Raw genomic sequence first — 15,622 nt, forward strand, 5'->3', positions numbered from 1 at the left:
ATTTGTTATTGACTAAATAACTGGAAACCCCTGGAAGTGATAAATCTCGTTGCAGTCACGCGTGATTTTGCTCGAGAGACGTCAGTTTAAATTCTGAAGGAAAGGCCCGAGCCTGCACTTGAAACGATTGCGTTCAAGCCGGGTAAACCAGTGTTTAATCGTCCTGTAATGTGGCTATACATTTTAATTGTTTAGTTTATCAAGTGTTCAGATTATGGATGACGCTTTCCAGTATCCCGTTTTCTTCGAGTGTCCTAATCTGGACGGAGAAAGTAAAAAGAGGGCAGAACTTTACTTTCGAAATCGTCGCAAATCAGGAGGTGGTGACTGCGGTTCGATAACAAACGAAGAAAATAAAGTGTACCGAATTGCGTTTAATGACAGAGCAGGTAAGCTTTTAAAGGATGTCCGCTCACAGGGCCATTTCGATGTTTTCTTTAAATACGTAGTGCTTTGGCTGGCGAAAGTGAAAGTATGGCTGCACTGTAAACATATTGATATCATTCCATACTTTCTACTTTTTAATCAAACAGACAGATTTATGTTTCTGCCTACAGAGCCAGATCACTGCGGTCAAGCCAGCCGTCTTTCACTTTTGCGTGGTCAAACCAGCCGCCCCTGTATTTCGAGTGCGCGATTAGTTACAGGTTTACGGTAATCCAATAAAACAACCCTGGGAAACTGGATTTCAAAGTAAAGGATGGCATGTGGTTCATTTCTATTATTTGCGATTGAGGAACAGGGTAATTTATGAGAATAATTTTAGGACTTATTGCTTCATAAACTTGTTGCACAAATACTATGAACTACTTTTACTGTGTACTTTTTGAGAATGGCAAAATTCCCTCCAGAGAACAAGAAGGAGCATTTTTGTCTAACTTTGATGTGGGATAAAAAACATTTCTTCCATAAGTAGTTTATGAAACTGCCATGTTTGTTCTTAGTACTTCTTAGACTACTTGCACAAATAATATGAACTACTTTTACTGTGTACTTTTTGAGTAATTTGAGTTTCAAAGTCCTCTCCAGACAACAAGAATGAGCATTTTTGTCAACTTTAATGTGGTCTAAAAAACATTTCTTCCATAAGTAGTTTATGAAACTGCCATGTTTGTACTTAGTACTTCTTAGACTACTTGCTAAAAAAATAATATGAACTACTTTTACTGTGTACTTATTCAAAACTTATTCAAAACCCACCTGTTCAGGCAAGCGTATGGCTGACCTGTGCTGCAAGCTGTATGTTTTTAGTAGTTATGTTTTTAAACTGTGTTTTGCTTTTAACTATGTTTGTAAAAATTGTTTTTAACCTTGTTGTACGGCGACCTTGAGTGCCTTGAAAGGCGCCTTATAAAATAAATGCATTATTATTATTATTATTATTCAGTCATTTGAGTTTCAAAGTCCTCTCCAGAGAACAAGAAGGAGCATTTTTGTCAACTTTAATCTGGTCATTCTTGTTCTCTGGAGGGGACTTTGAAACTCAAATTACTGAAAAAGTACACAATAAAAGTAGTTCATATTATGTGTTCAAGTAATCTAAGAAGAATTAAGTACAAACATGGCAGACTCATAAACTACTTATGGAAGAAATGTTTTTTAGACCACATTAAAGTTGACAAAAATTCTCATTCTTGTTCTCTGGAGAGGACTTTGAAACTCAAATTACTGAAAAAGTACACAGTAAAAGTAGTTCATATTATGTTTGCAAGTAGTCTAAGAAGTACTAAGTACAAACATGGCAGTTTCATAAACTACTTATGGAAGAAATGTTTTTTAGACCACATTAAAGTTGACAAAAATGCTCATTTTTGTTCTCTGGAGAGGACTTTGAAACTCAAATTACTCAAAAAAGTACACAGTAAAAGTAGTTCATATTATGTTTGCAAGTAGTCCTAGAAGTATTAAGTACAAACATGGCAGTTTCATAAACTACTTATGGAAGAAATGTTTTTTATCCCACGTCAAAGTTAGACAAAAATGCTCCTTCTTGTTCTCTGGAGGGAATATTGCCATTCTCAAAAAGTACACAGTAAAAGTAGTTCATAGTATTTGTGCAACAAGTTTATAAAGCAATAAGTCCTAAAATTATTCTCATAAATTACCCTGTTCCTCAATCGCAAATAATAGAAATGAACCACATGCCATCCTTTACTTTGAAATCCAGCTTCCCAGGGTTGTTTTATTGCATTACCGTAAACCTGTAACTAATCGCGCACTCGAAATACAGGGGCCGCTGGTTTGACCACGCTAAAGTGAAAGACGGCTGGCTTGACCGCAGTGCCAGATCTATACCTTTTCAGTTTCGATATTCCTCTCTTTCACACTGTGCTGTATATCAACGTTCTCAGTCTGAATTTATAAACCTATCCTTTTAGTTTCACTTTCAAAGGGAGTTCAGACTGCTCCTCAAAAAGTACGAAATGAACCATGGACTCAGCATATTAAAACAAATTGTATTGTGTTCGTCAACTGTATACTGTCTGGCTTTGCATAATTATTTTTGTATTGTGTTGTTTTGCTTTTCTCTTGGTCACTTTGCAGGTCTTTGTAGTGGATTTGTATCTCGTCTGTTTTTGAATCTCTTTCTAGTTGGCTTGCCCCTCTTTCTGGTTCTATGTCTCTATGTAGTCATTTTGCATTCCTTTATGGTTGTTTTGTCTCTGCACAGTTCATATTGCATTCTTTTATGGGCGTTTTGTGTCTCTTTGTAGTTGTTTTGCACCCCCTTGTGGTTATTTTGGGTCTGTAGATGCTTTAGATGTTTGTTTCTCTTTGCTTCCATCTCTTGGGGTCGTTTTAAGGCCGTTTTTAGTTTTAAATCTAGTTTGGGTTATGTTGCCTCTGCATAGTTCATATTGCATTCTTTAATGGGCGTTTGGTGTCTCTTTGTGACTGTTTGGTACGCCCTTCTTGTGGTCGTTGTGTGTCTGTTTGCAGTTATTTACTTATCTACTTTAGTCTTTAGTTTAGGTTTTGTCTCTCTATAGTTCATTATTGCATCCATTTGTAGGTGTTTGGTTTCTCTTTGTAGTTGTTTTGCACCCGTTGTGGTTGATTTTGGTCTCTTTTCTTATGTTATTGGTCATTTGGCCTCCCTTAATGGTTGTTTTGTCTCGTTGTAGTTCATATTGCATCCTTTTGTTGATGTTTGGTGTCTCTTTGTTGTTGTTTTGCAGCTCTTGTCAATGTTGTGTGTCTCTTTCTTGATTCTTTTTTTATTTTATTGGTAATTTGCATCCCTTAATGGTTGTTCTGTCTCTCTGTAGTTCATATTGCATTCTTTTTTGGGTGTTTGGTGTCTCTTTGTAGTTGTCTTGCACCCCCTTGTGGTTGTTTTGGGTCTGTAGATGCTTTAATATGTCTCGACATGTTTTGTTTCTCTTTGTGGGTGCTTATTACATCTCTTGGGGTCGTTTTAAGGCCGTTTTAAATCTAGTTTGGGTTATTTTGTCTGTTAAAAGATGGTTTTATTTGATTGTGGTCGTTGAACAGCTCTGTGCTGTTTTGCGTCTCTTTGTAGAGGCTTCAATCTTTTCATTGTTGTTTTGAGTCTCTTTTTTTAAGCTTACATCTCGTTGTGGTTGTTTCATGTCAGTTTGTAGTTGTTTTTAATTTAGATTGGGTCATTTTGTGTCTCTTTATGTATGCTTTTATTTTTTTGTTGATTTTTACATCTCATTGTTATTGTTGAGTCTCTCTGGTGATGCTTTCAAGACAAAGGGCCTAAAATGTCTCCTTTTTCTGTCTCAGATCAGCAAAGAGTCCTGCAGAAATCTAAACATGAAGTAAAGTTTGCAGATGTTCGTCTGGTGCTGAATGTGCGAGCAAGCCCCACCTTCTCACCCATCACTACCCCAACTACAAGCAAGTTAGTTAGCCCAAAACTGGACTCAACTTCATCACAGGTCAGTGTGGAAAGTCTTCCTAATTAGTGTCTCAGAGCAAAATAAACCCATTCAGTTTGATACGAACAATTGAAAATGATTGTGTATAAAACACAATGGTGGTATTTCCAATTCATTGTTAAAGCATCCCAGCACTTTCATTTAAAATGGTGTTGTTCATAGATGTCATATGTTGTGTGTCTTGTTGATTGAACTTCCATAACTCCTTAAAACGGTTCTGTATTAAAAATGAAACTATATATGTTTCCATCAGGAACCGCCTGAAGAATATGAACTACAACCTGACACTTACCTTTTACAATACCTGAAGGAATGCCCAAAGGCTTGGGAAGGACTGAAGATAGAACTAGTCTCTTTGGCCTGCTCTGCTCAGCTGTACCCAGAGGAAGGGAGGGTTTTAGTTAGCTGTTTTACTCAACCTGGTGCTGCAGATTATGTTAGAGATTGGAAAGCAGAGGTTGACCAACTCTTTGATGGCTACCTGTGCCACTGTGAGGTGGACCGTCACAAAGTTGTAGCTTTGCTTGAGTCCAGGAACTCTCTTCAGACCACCAATGACGTTAAGGTCTACAGCGAGAATGGGATGGCAGTTGTTGTTGGGCAGCGTTCTCAGGTGAACGCCAAGTTGATGGATGTAGGTGCCTTGCTTGGTAAACAAAGGCCACGTTTACTTGAGAGGCAAACCTGCATTTGTCGACTGGGCAAGGCTAAGCTCCGCCTCCTGTGGAAAGAGATTGAGCACACTTTGCAAAAAGACTTTCCAGGAGTGAAGGTCACGCAGGGAGCTCCAGGTCAGTTGCATTTGGAAGGCTCTGTCGAGGATATTCTTAAGGCTAAAGATTGGATCTCTGATCAGGAGAAGTTGGTGTTCCAAAGGACAGTTTCTGACATGAGCCCACATTTTCTTTCCTTCTTGAGAAATGAATACGGAGGTCCAGGGGTGCTTGGACAATTCTTAGGGTTTAGTGACAATGCCGAAGTAGAGTTACGGGAAACGAAGCTGCGTTTCTTCAGTCTCTCTGCTGATAAATTGAATGATATCCAACGAAAACTACAGGAAAAATTCAAGGAAGTCAAGATTAATGTTCCTAACTGCTCCACTGTGCCATCTGAGCTTCAGGAAAAGCTGAAGTCCGAGACAAAGGAGATGAACCAAGGGCAATACAGGTCCAAGGTTGTGTTTGGCGCAGACAGCAGTGTGTTCTTACTTGGGCACACCAAAGAGGTTGAAGAGCTAAATGAAGTTGTCAAACAGTTTAATTTGGATCATGCTAGCATAGAGGGACAAGTCAATCTCCCTTACCCAGAGTTAGTGCTTGAGTTACCAGAATTGTTGCAGCTGCATGGTTTTGATTATTCAGGGGTTACCTTCTGTCCTTTAATATCTTCCTCTGGGCCCACAATGTTGCTGGAAGGTCCATCTGGCAAAGTGACTGATGTTAGGAATAGGCTCGGTACATTTGTTGACTCCCTTGTTAAGGGCAGAGTCACCATTGAATTGCCAGGGGCAGTGCGGTATATTGAAAGCAGCTCTGGAAGGGACAACATTTTAAGACATGCTCATTCTCAGAAGTGTCTCGTACAGCTTCAAGAACAAGCTTACGCTACTAGACAGACTTTTGCATCTGATGCAGGCGCAGGTCAAGTAAACACAACAGTTGCTAGCTACAGCCTTCGTGACGGGGCCCAGGTGCTTGTGTGCCAGGGTGACATCTCCAAACAGGAAGCTGATGCCCTGGTGAACGCTGCTAACGAATTTCTGGACCATGATGGAGGGGCTGCTGCAGCACTGTCTAAAGCAGGTGGCCCCCAGGTGCAGAAGGAAAGCACAGCTTTAGTAAAGCAGACAGGGAAAATTCCCACTGGTAACGCGGTAGTGACCACAGGGGGGAACTTAAACTGCAAGAAACTGGTTCATGCTGTTGGGCCTGTAGGTGGAAAAGCTGGTGGACAAGAAAGGGTGTTACTGGAAAAAGCTGTCAAGTCTGCTTTGAATTTAGCCGAGATGATGGAGTTCAGGTCTATAGCTATGCCCTGTATCAGCTCAGGTTTGTTTGGTGTACCTGTGACTGTGTGCTCTGAGGCTATTGTAACTGCTGTAAAGGAGTTTTGCAGCCAGGGAGGGCGAAGTCTTAGAAGAATCATCCTGATTGATAACAGAGGAGAGGTGGTGAGGTCCATGAAGGATGCATGTGATCGGCTTCTCCAAGGAACAAGTACCGGAAACAGGGCACCAAGGGATCTGGGGTTTCAAATGGATGCTTCTGCCCAATACGCAGCAAGAAGAGCCGCTGCTGGGGCTCCTGGAGGGGTTGTCCATGTAGAGATCGTTCAGGGATCTATCGAGAACCAGCAGGTGAGCAACTACGCTAAGATGATGCATTAATGTAACTTTGGTCACTTGATTAAGGACGTTTCACAAGCTAATCTGCTGTGATTGCTGTGTACTGATGTAAACAACGGTCATTCAAATCATAAATTGGATGTCATTAGATGATTGTATTCTCCTAGGTGGATGGCCTTGTGTCCCCCATGGTTGGCCATGATCCTCTCTCTTCCCGTGTTGGAAACTTGTTGTCCAACATGGTAGGACCTCAGCTGACTGCAAAGTTTCATAACGAAGCAAGCGGAGCTACAATCCCTGGTGAAATAATCCTGGTGGAGGGCTTGCCTGCACTTCAATCTAGAGGAGTGTTCTTCATCAACCTCACTCCCTGGGATAATAACCAACAGGGAACTGCTGTCCAGGTGAGGCCATGCAACCAATCTGCAACTAGATTGTATGTCTTTGTTTAGTTTTTCCTACTCAATAAAACAAAGGGGTGTACTGATCTTGATAATGCTTGAATCTTCCAGGTCTTGAGAAATGGCATCAAAAAAATGCTGGGTTCCTGTCAGATCCGTGGCTACAGTTCAGTTGCTCTCCCTGTGCTGGGGGTCGGTGCTGCTCTACGTTTCCCTCACAGCGTGGCAGCGAGGGTTATAATGGAGGAAGTCCGTCAATTTGAACATAACCGATTCACTGGAACATCTTTCTTAGTCCGTATTATTGTCCAATCCATCCAATCGAGCAAGGTAAAAACAATGCCTGGTAACAAAAAGACATATAACAGTTTTTTCATTTTGCATGTGGAACCAGAACAACACCATTTACACTGTCTTTCCAGGCCTTCCAGTCTTGCCAGGACACCATGCATCTCAGAGGGTTCACAAACGATGCTGACCCAGACCAAGGTTATTGTGGATATTCAGTTATTTTCAGCAATACTTTGACAAACTGCTTGTTTTCTATAATTTCTAGGGCTGTAACAAACAGTGTTAGGCTGCAAAAGGGAAGAAAAACATTAAATAGGCTACCCACCACTATATTAAAGCTTTTTAAGTTAATGCTAACATGCTAAAAGTTGCTTTTACGTAAATATCAGATCAGAATCAGAATTTCTTTATTTGTCCCACAACGGGGACATTTACATTATTACAACAGCAGAAGTATAGTGCAGATAAAGTAAAGAGAATAGACTTACGTAAGTATGCACACGTTATTATTAATAAAAAACACAATAAGCAAAAAAACTAATAGCAGATAAGTACACGGTGGTTAAGAAAAGAGATACCATATACAATTCAAATGATAGCTCGTATTGTTTGCCGTGAATAGATAGAAACTACTCAACTGTAAAAGCCTGTCACACGAGCCGGGAGGTATTTTTACAATGAACTTTCTTTTTTGATTGACATGACAGCTTCCTTTTATCGCCATATCTCCGCAACTAACGATGAGGTCACAGCCATGTTGGGTGGTATCAAGCTTCAGATGGCCGTTGGTGACATCACTAAGGAGAACACTGATGTCATTGTCAACACAACTGACTTCTCCAACAACCAATCTGGTATGATTCATTTTCTAAATGTTTTGATTTAAATGAAACCATGGCACCTCACACTGGTGATATTTGTTTAGGCTTTATATACAGCATATTCATACAAAAGATCCTAAAGTAAATGTGTGTTTTAAAACTCCACAGGCGTGTCTAAAGCCATTCTGACTGCAGCGGGGCCCAGTGTCCAAAGACAATTGGCACAAGGTAAGCACAAAACTTCATCACACAACAGTAGGACAGAGTCGGATAATAAATCACATTTAATTGCGGAGATGTTCTTCAAATGTGATTTAACTGTGTGCTGCACATTTTTACAAAGCCAACATTTTATACACAATCCAACATGATGGTTTTTAAATGTCATTTTTTCTGGCAGTGGGAATTCCTGCAGACTTGATGTGTACTACAGGACCCGGGGGGCTTGCCTGCAAGGAAATCATACACGCTAGTTTCAAGAGTGACCATGAAGTGATTCGTAATAATTGCAAAAGGATACTGAAGCTCTGTGAGAGCAAAGGCTACAGCTCAGTGTCCTTCCCTGCTGTTAACACTGGTTAGTACTGTGTGTGTTAATGTGTACTTTACATTATGTTTGACACCAAATGTGTTTTAATGATCCAAATGTTGTATGATTTTTCTATCTAGTTAACTTGATTACAAATTTCACAAATATATACATAATTACATGTTCAAGTAGAAGAAGAGCCATTCAGTTATTTCCAAGTTAGAAAACAATGATACCAATTTGACACATTTCAAAATAAAGGTCCCAACCAGTCACTGCAGCAGTATAATAAGCATCATTGGTGTCTTCATATCCCATCAGGTGCAGCTCATATGGACTTGACCAAAGCATGTAAAGCATTGCTGGATGGCATGACTTCAGCTATTATGGACTTGAAACCAAGTTCCCTCAAACGTATCCGCATTGTCATCTTCCAGCAATCGGTCTTTCAGGCTTTCAGGTCAGATATAAACCTCACTCACACAATGGAAGGTAAAGCTTGCGTTGTAGCATGGGTTGCATTGTTCGACCTTTCAGAATCGCTTGTTTCAAATTTCTTTTCTTTTACGTTTTTTCAGATCAGAGCTGGAGAACCGCTTTGGACAAACAGCCACTCGCCACCTAAGCCTAAGAGGTTTGTTTTCATTTATAAGTGAGGACAATGTGATACTTTGTGCTGGACAGGTGTCACAAATAACAATTTGAACAGTCCCAAATTAATTGCAAACAATCCTAATTTGTAAATTATAAACTTTGGCTTTGTTATTGTCATCCCTCATGGTTATTTTCATGAAGACACAATATTTAAATGTTTAGGGAATATGTCATGTACATTGTTGTCATCAACATTCAAAAAGGTTACATTGGTATCTAGTTATTTTGGCTCATGAAGTGATGGGAACAACATTCTCAGTTAAGTAGATTTTGTGTGTGTAAAACTATCTTATCCTTTGTCTCTTTTTCTTGCTTAGAAAAAGCTAAACAAATGCACAAGAAGTGGCAGGAGACAAGAACAAGGACCACTGCAACACCTAAAGACAAAATCTTCGCATCCTCAAAGCCACCTCCAGCTGTGATAACTGTGATTGGTTGTGGTCCCGACATCATCAGGACCATGAAGAGAGATTTGGAGGGGATCCTGCAGAATCAGCTGATGGAGAAAGACGTGGATGTGGATGATTTCTCCAGGCTTGATGACATGGAGCGGGAGGCAGTGCAGGCAAAGCTCAAAGTCTTAGAAGTGAGCCTGGAATACAAGAAACGTCAAAGTTCTGAAGGTCGGAATGGCAACAGAGCAAAAAACTCGGACAGAGTAGAAGCTAGAGATCGTTCAGGGTCAGGAACAGGGGTGTATGTGCTGAAAGGCCTGAAAGAGGACGTGTTGACCATCGTCGAGCTTATAAACAAAGCAATCAGAAAAGCACTTAGCGAAGACATCGAAGAAAATAATGAAGCAATGTTAGCTCTTGATGTCCAGTGGTCAATTCAGGATACAAATAAAGTCTGGCGCGAGCTGAGCCTGCACGACAACTACATTCTGGAGGAGGCTCACAAGAAGAAACAAGTTTTTGTAGACATCACCTCACCAGACAGAATAAAGGTGTCCGTGAACCTGAAGGAAAGTAAAGCCACTAACCAGCTTACAGGCATCACCTTCAAAGTGAAAAGGAACGAGTCTGACACAAGTATGCTGTTTTTTACGAAACTAAACTTTCTTTCAATTGATTTCTGTTTTTTGAATTTGCAACAATGTGTAAAATACATATTATTTATTTATCAGCCTTGGTGTTGCCGGAACATTGGGAACCTATGCATGGAGGACACTTTAAAAAGGTGGAGCTGCAGCCTACGTCTTCAGAGTACAAGAATATAGAGAAGGGTTTCCTCCAAACGGCTAAATACAACATTCACAAAGTGAGTATGATGACACCAAAGACAAGTTTCTCAAAATACACCTTTTGAATGATTTGAATTCTATTATTTACACCTTTGCTTCTGCTACCATGACATTTCAATATTTATTTTGTGAGAAAGTATGTAACACCTACCGTACAGAATAAGTAATACATTCATCTTCTCTGATCCCAGATTGAACGAGTGCAAAACCCCTTCCTGTGGTATGGCTATACTGTGCTCAAGAAGCGTTTATTAGCCAAGAATGACACAGCTGGGGATGGGGAGAAATTTCTCTACCATGGCACATCAGCAGAGTCTTGCAACTGCATTGAAACGGGCAAATTTGACAGGAACTTTGCAGGAGCACATGGTAAGGAATGCTCAAACATGCAAAGCTAACCTCCTTCTGGCTACAATTTGACTTGTTTGGATGTTCTCTGCAACCAAATGAATATATGTCAAGCCTTTTTTAACTAGGGATGTCACCGTTCACACTCTTGATTTATCTGGAAAACTTTACGCCTCAAAAGGAATTGAACGCAAATAAAGCACAAGTTTGACCCGTAATTACAGCATGGATGTTTACCGTGGACTGCATGGCAGTTTAAATGCAAAGAATGGGCAGGAATTGGCTAAAATAAGCTCCATGTTTTGAACTGACTGGAGACTACAGGACTTCAGTAAAAACCATCACTACTGCAAAACTCATGTGTGACGATAACGGTGAAAAGGCATTTTGCTGAAGCTGGCTAGTTTCCTAAAGACGCACAGGAGTGAGAGATAGCAGACAAGCTAACCACTGCAGGAACAGATAGTGCTTGCAATCTGATAGCGACACCAAGAGTACTACAATACGAGCATATGTGTAGCGCAGATTATACAGAGGGGAATCACAGCAGTTCTCTGGGACAGCGGCTTTGTCAACTCTTAGGCTTAGTGTCGAAAAATGTAAGGACTTATATATACTTATACTTATTATGAGTTAAGATATCTACATGAGCATGTAAGAATAGAAATGTTGATATCAAAAGCTAGTAACTTTAGTAGTGAAAAATAGATTGTATATATCTTTCATTGGAACTGCTACCACTCAAAATGACATATTACAGATATGTTTGCTTTCTAACCTGTCAAAAAGCATGGCTACTACATCTGCTTTTGTTTTTGTTTTGTTTTTGTTTTTTTTATAAAAGCATGGCTACTACATCTGCTGATTATAAAGGGCCTGCCAGAGTGGAACAAATATTGACTTTTTTTTATTTGTTATTCTATCACAGCTGCTGCATATGGAAAGGGAGTGTACTTTGCAGTCACTGCGGCGTATTCGGCTGCCGGGTTTTCCCCGGCAGACGCGTCAGGCATGAAGAGGCTGTACGTGGCTCGAGTCCTGACCGGTCGCTACACCATCGGCCATTCTCATCTGAAAGCCCCCCCTCCTCGAGGCTCAGACAAAACTGACTGCTTCGACAGTTGTGTGGACAACCAGCAGAACCCCTCCATGTTCGTGATCTTCCACGATGACCAGGCCTACCCAGAACACCTTATCACCTTCAGCTGAGTGTAACTAAAACAAATGGTTTGTTACACTTTGGAATGTGCCATAAAGATTCTATTATAGATATATATTTTTTTTCGTGAACTGATTTGGAATAGAGATGTATCTCAGAAGCACTTTTAAATAACTGTAAAACAATCAGATGTTGTGACGAATAGAAGAGATGCCATTTAACACATCCTCCATGTGTATTCAACAGCATTGTATTGAAGGACAGAGCTTTAACACTTTTCATTTGGGAGATCCTTTAATTGAACCTAATATCTTCCAAAGCTGAACACCGTATGTGCCACACAGTAAAATGTAATGCTAGTGTGATTCTACTTAAAAGTTTTGGTATGCAATGACTTCAATCATGCAACGATTGTTATTTTAAGGGTTATTATACTTTCATTTATTTCATTTTAATGTTTAATACAGTATTTTAGAAGTATTTATTTTGGTTTTATTTCCTTTTTAAATTTGCCTTTAAACATTATGTATTTAGTTAAGGTAACCGGTTCAACATTATGCATATTGAATTGAAAAAATTGATTTATTTTCAATGTTTTTCCAATAAATGCACTTTAATTGTCCATTTGAAAGGCAGGGCACCATCCTCAACAATTAAAATAAAAAAATATGATATAATGATTGATGTTGTACATTATGATTCAAAGGTATCGAGAAATATTGGCAATTGTGTCATTTAGAAATCATGAACGAGTACAGAATATAACCATTTTAACATGACATATCTTCCAAAACAAATATTCAACAGTTAAAAAGCTGTTTTTTTAATTCATGAAATTATGCAAATGCAAGTCTTATCAATTCCATTGTGTTCCAACATGAATCAGGTAAGAAAAAACTATTGTATTCTCATTTTTAACTAACAAACAACATCAAGTGTTTTAAGCTAAAGTCACAGCCTTTTTTTTACCTTATTAAACGTTTGATCTGATAAAAAACCGACTGCTCAATTATTTTATTTTACAAAGGGAAAAGCCAAAATCCACTGAAGGAGCAGTACTTATTGCCATTATCACTAATCCTCCTATTGTGCCAGACACGAACACTCACGTTGTCTCCAACTTGCAGCTGCAAAACAGCACTGTTAGAACCAGAGTGGGGGTTATGATCATCTGAACTATACCATGACACTACTTCGTTATCATTTAGGAACAAACTGCTACCACAGTCTGCATTACCAGCCCAACAGTGGGATGTAAAGGTGAAATAATAGACTCCTTGCACCGGTGCTGTAAAATAACCTGTAGAGAAATGAAAGAGAGAGAAGGAAAAACAAAAGTTTGTATATCAAACCTGCAATACTTCCATAGGTGGTGTGATTGTAAGTTGAACGAGTGAAATTGTAGGACATTGAATACTGACCTGAGACTGGGCTGTAACGTTCTCCAATGTTTGAAAGAACACGTTTGTACACCAGAGTGTAATGGACATTCAAAGGACCAATGGTGCCATCTACTGGAAGTGCAGCTGAAAATGCAACCCGAAGCCTTCCTGAGAGACAAACAAAATATAACAATATTGAGAGATAATTAAAAGGGTGCCTTTACATCTCGCTAATGCCTTCTACCCAGCAGACTTCAAACTCCCACATCCAGCCACTCTCTTCAGGCTGCAGGAACCCCTCCCCTGCCCAGCGGCTCACCTGTTCTGCTTTCCCCTTATCAGCCTTTTAGTAACCCAAATGTACCAGTCATTCCCCTGTCATTTGACCGATCTCCTTGACATTGTGTTGTTTCGTGCCTTGATTTTGAGGACCTTACCAGAATTTGTACAGAATAGATTTTATTCTTTAAATTTAAGTTAAAGGCATCAATCTGGTGCACAAATTAAGAGATTTATTGATACAGCTCTCAACACTCATATGAAACAGACCTGTATATATTTCAATACTCCAAAAACCATTAAAATATTCTCAAAACCAATAACACATCATTGATATACTCCTCTCTCCTATCTTTAACTTACCTAGTCTGCATTCTTTATTTTTTTTATGCATATTTTACTAATCACTCCCCTTTCAAACTGTGTTTTTAAATTCTTTACTGACATTTTTACTTATTTTGAACAACTATATTAAATAGATGGACATATTTGTTTAGACCAAACCGTTTGAGACCCACTGAGATAACTTAGACTAAAGTTTACAATATAATCACTCAGCGAGTCCTTTACCTCCCTGAGCTGATGTTGCCTCAGCCTCTCAGTCCGACAAGAGAGGACTCTCCCTCTCCTTATTGTTGAAACAGCTTCTAATCTCCGTTAGCTCCGAACTAGCACCAGATGCTAACAACAACCCCCGTAACTCTCTATGTCTCTCTCTGTCTCTCTCTCTCACACAAAATGCGCTCCTGCCAAACAAACACAGACGCTCCTTCATGACCACTTTTACTTGCGTAAAAAAAAAAAAACACATTTGAAAAGTGGGGGGGACACAAACTGGATTTTGAAAAGTGGGGGGGACATGTCCCCCCTGTCCCCAGTGGAAATTACACCCATGCATAAATGTATGTCTGCCAAAATAAATTATGTGCAACTCTAGCTTTGGTGTATGTTCACACTAAAATAATCAAGCCCACTACAGGTTATAAGTATATACTTTATTACCTTGATCTACTGCACTTAGTTCAGTCACCCTGCTGTCGAGATCAGACAACTTCTTCTCACTCGCCTCCAGCTTTTTGTTTGTTTCCTCCAGGGTTCGCACGGTAGCCGCAAGCTTTTCTTCCAGAGCCCCCAGCTCCTTCAGCACCGTGTAGATGGGTCGCTCACAGCTTGGCAGGGTTTCTGTTGAGTTTGTGGTCAATATGACTGGTGCTTCCAGCCCTTGGTTTAAAATCTGGAGAGAATCCGTCTCTACCCGGTTGTTCGCATGGATTTCATTTTTCGCCTCCTGGTTCAGATGGTCAATTCCTCCAGCCTGGCATTGTGATGCAGCAAGCAACCACACAACCATGGTCACTGACAGTCTCTCCATTGTTCAGCCTGAAAAACACTTGTTAAATGTATTGGAAGGATTGATTACAGACAGTGAAGACATCCATGTATAAAAGGTCCAGGTTAATCATTTGTCAAAACTATTGCATACTGTAGATCAAAGCTGAAAAACAGATAACATAAAACACTTGACCTATTTCCTCATTGGAAATGTGTCAATTGCTTTTGTTTTGTCTACGTTGTTGATAATGTCTACAAAATGTCAGTTTAGGATAATAATCTAAATGCCCTACTTGATAGAAGAGTTTTTGGTGGAGAACAACTGTTGAGCTGGTTAAGCTCAAACAAATTGGATTTTGCACAGTAGCTCCATTTAATAAAAAAAACACACAGCTTTTCCACTGGCACAGAGTTCACGAGGTGTTATCTGGACATGGAGTCAGATGGTTAATGTAACATTCTTCTTCCGGGTCTTTTTTTGGGTTCAGGAATTCATATATTTTTTAAAAACCTCTCGTGTTGGTGCCAAAAGTCCATATCATCTTTTTCTATCACAATATACAACACACTCTGTAGCCTTTATCACACTTGATTAATGAGTCCTGGTTAATTATTTGTATTTATAGTTTATGGATGAAAAATTATTTGTGGAAAATAATTTTATTAGCAATAAACACGAGGTACAAAATAGGCAATAATTTCCCATAAAAGCACCTAGTTTCCGTCCGGCTCCTTAACAATTGTTTGTTTCTGGGTCAAGGTCATAGTTGAGGTCAATGCTAGGGAAGTATTTTATCTGGCTCTTGATTGACTGCAATTAACTCAAGTTAATCGCTATGTTCTTCCTTGATGAACATTTCAACGAGTTAAGGCCAAGATTTGGCTGCCACTTGATCTCTGTGACCCAGTTGCTATGAATAGCTGCTTGTTT

General features: G+C 39.6%; 2 protein-coding genes across 2 annotated transcripts; one reads left to right on the plus strand and one right to left on the minus strand.

The window, feature by feature from the left end:
* Positions 1-65: 65 nt before the first annotated feature.
* Positions 66-12,378, plus strand: LOC307031032 (protein mono-ADP-ribosyltransferase PARP14-like). The gene is made up of 15 exons (XM_079667758.1): positions 66-389; positions 3,754-3,908; positions 4,162-6,264; positions 6,420-6,656; positions 6,765-6,983; positions 7,076-7,142; positions 7,652-7,798; positions 7,934-7,993; positions 8,166-8,342; positions 8,616-8,754; positions 8,873-8,928; positions 9,266-9,979; positions 10,075-10,208; positions 10,383-10,560; positions 11,468-12,378. Exons 1-15 carry the CDS (start codon positions 215-217, stop codon positions 11,746-11,748), a joined length of 4,842 nt encoding a protein of 1,613 aa, XP_079523884.1. The 5' UTR covers positions 66-214; the 3' UTR covers positions 11,749-12,378.
* Positions 12,379-12,497: 119 nt separating this feature from the next.
* LOC307031034 (cerebellin-1-like) lies at positions 12,498-14,830 on the minus strand. Its single transcript, XM_079667761.1, has 3 exons — positions 14,362-14,830; positions 13,120-13,248; positions 12,498-12,998 (listed from the first exon to the last, which is right to left on the minus strand). The coding sequence occupies exons 1-3, from the start codon at positions 14,729-14,731 to the stop codon at positions 12,718-12,720; spliced, it is 780 nt and encodes a 259-aa protein (XP_079523887.1). The 5' UTR covers positions 14,732-14,830; the 3' UTR covers positions 12,498-12,717.
* Between the last annotated feature and the right edge of the window lie 792 nt (positions 14,831-15,622).

Source organism: Notothenia rossii (assembly GCF_949606895.1).
Source record: "Notothenia rossii genome assembly, chromosome: 3".
In the NCBI taxonomy this organism is placed as follows: domain Eukaryota; kingdom Metazoa; phylum Chordata; class Actinopteri; order Perciformes; family Nototheniidae; genus Notothenia; species Notothenia rossii.

Coding starts and splice junctions, on each gene's coding strand:
- LOC307031032 (XM_079667758.1), top strand. CDS start 215: ATGGATGACGCTTTCCAGTATCCCGTTTTCTTCGAGTGTCCTAATCTG. Junction 6,984..7,075: donor AATCCATCCAATCGAGCAAG/GTAAAAACAATG, acceptor CTGTCTTTCCAG/GCCTTCCAGTCTTGCCAGGA. Junction 9,980..10,074: donor AAGGAACGAGTCTGACACAA/GTATGCTGTTTT, acceptor TTTATTTATCAG/CCTTGGTGTTGCCGGAACAT.
- LOC307031034 (XM_079667761.1), bottom strand. CDS start 14,731: ATGGAGAGACTGTCAGTGACCATGGTTGTGTGGTTGCTTGCTGCATCA. Junction 13,249..14,361: donor ACTAAGTGCAGTAGATCAAG/GTAATAAAGTAT, acceptor TTTGTCTCTCAG/GAAGGCTTCGGGTTGCATTT. Junction 12,999..13,119: donor ACGTTACAGCCCAGTCTCAG/GTCAGTATTCAA, acceptor ATTTCTCTACAG/GTTATTTTACAGCACCGGTG.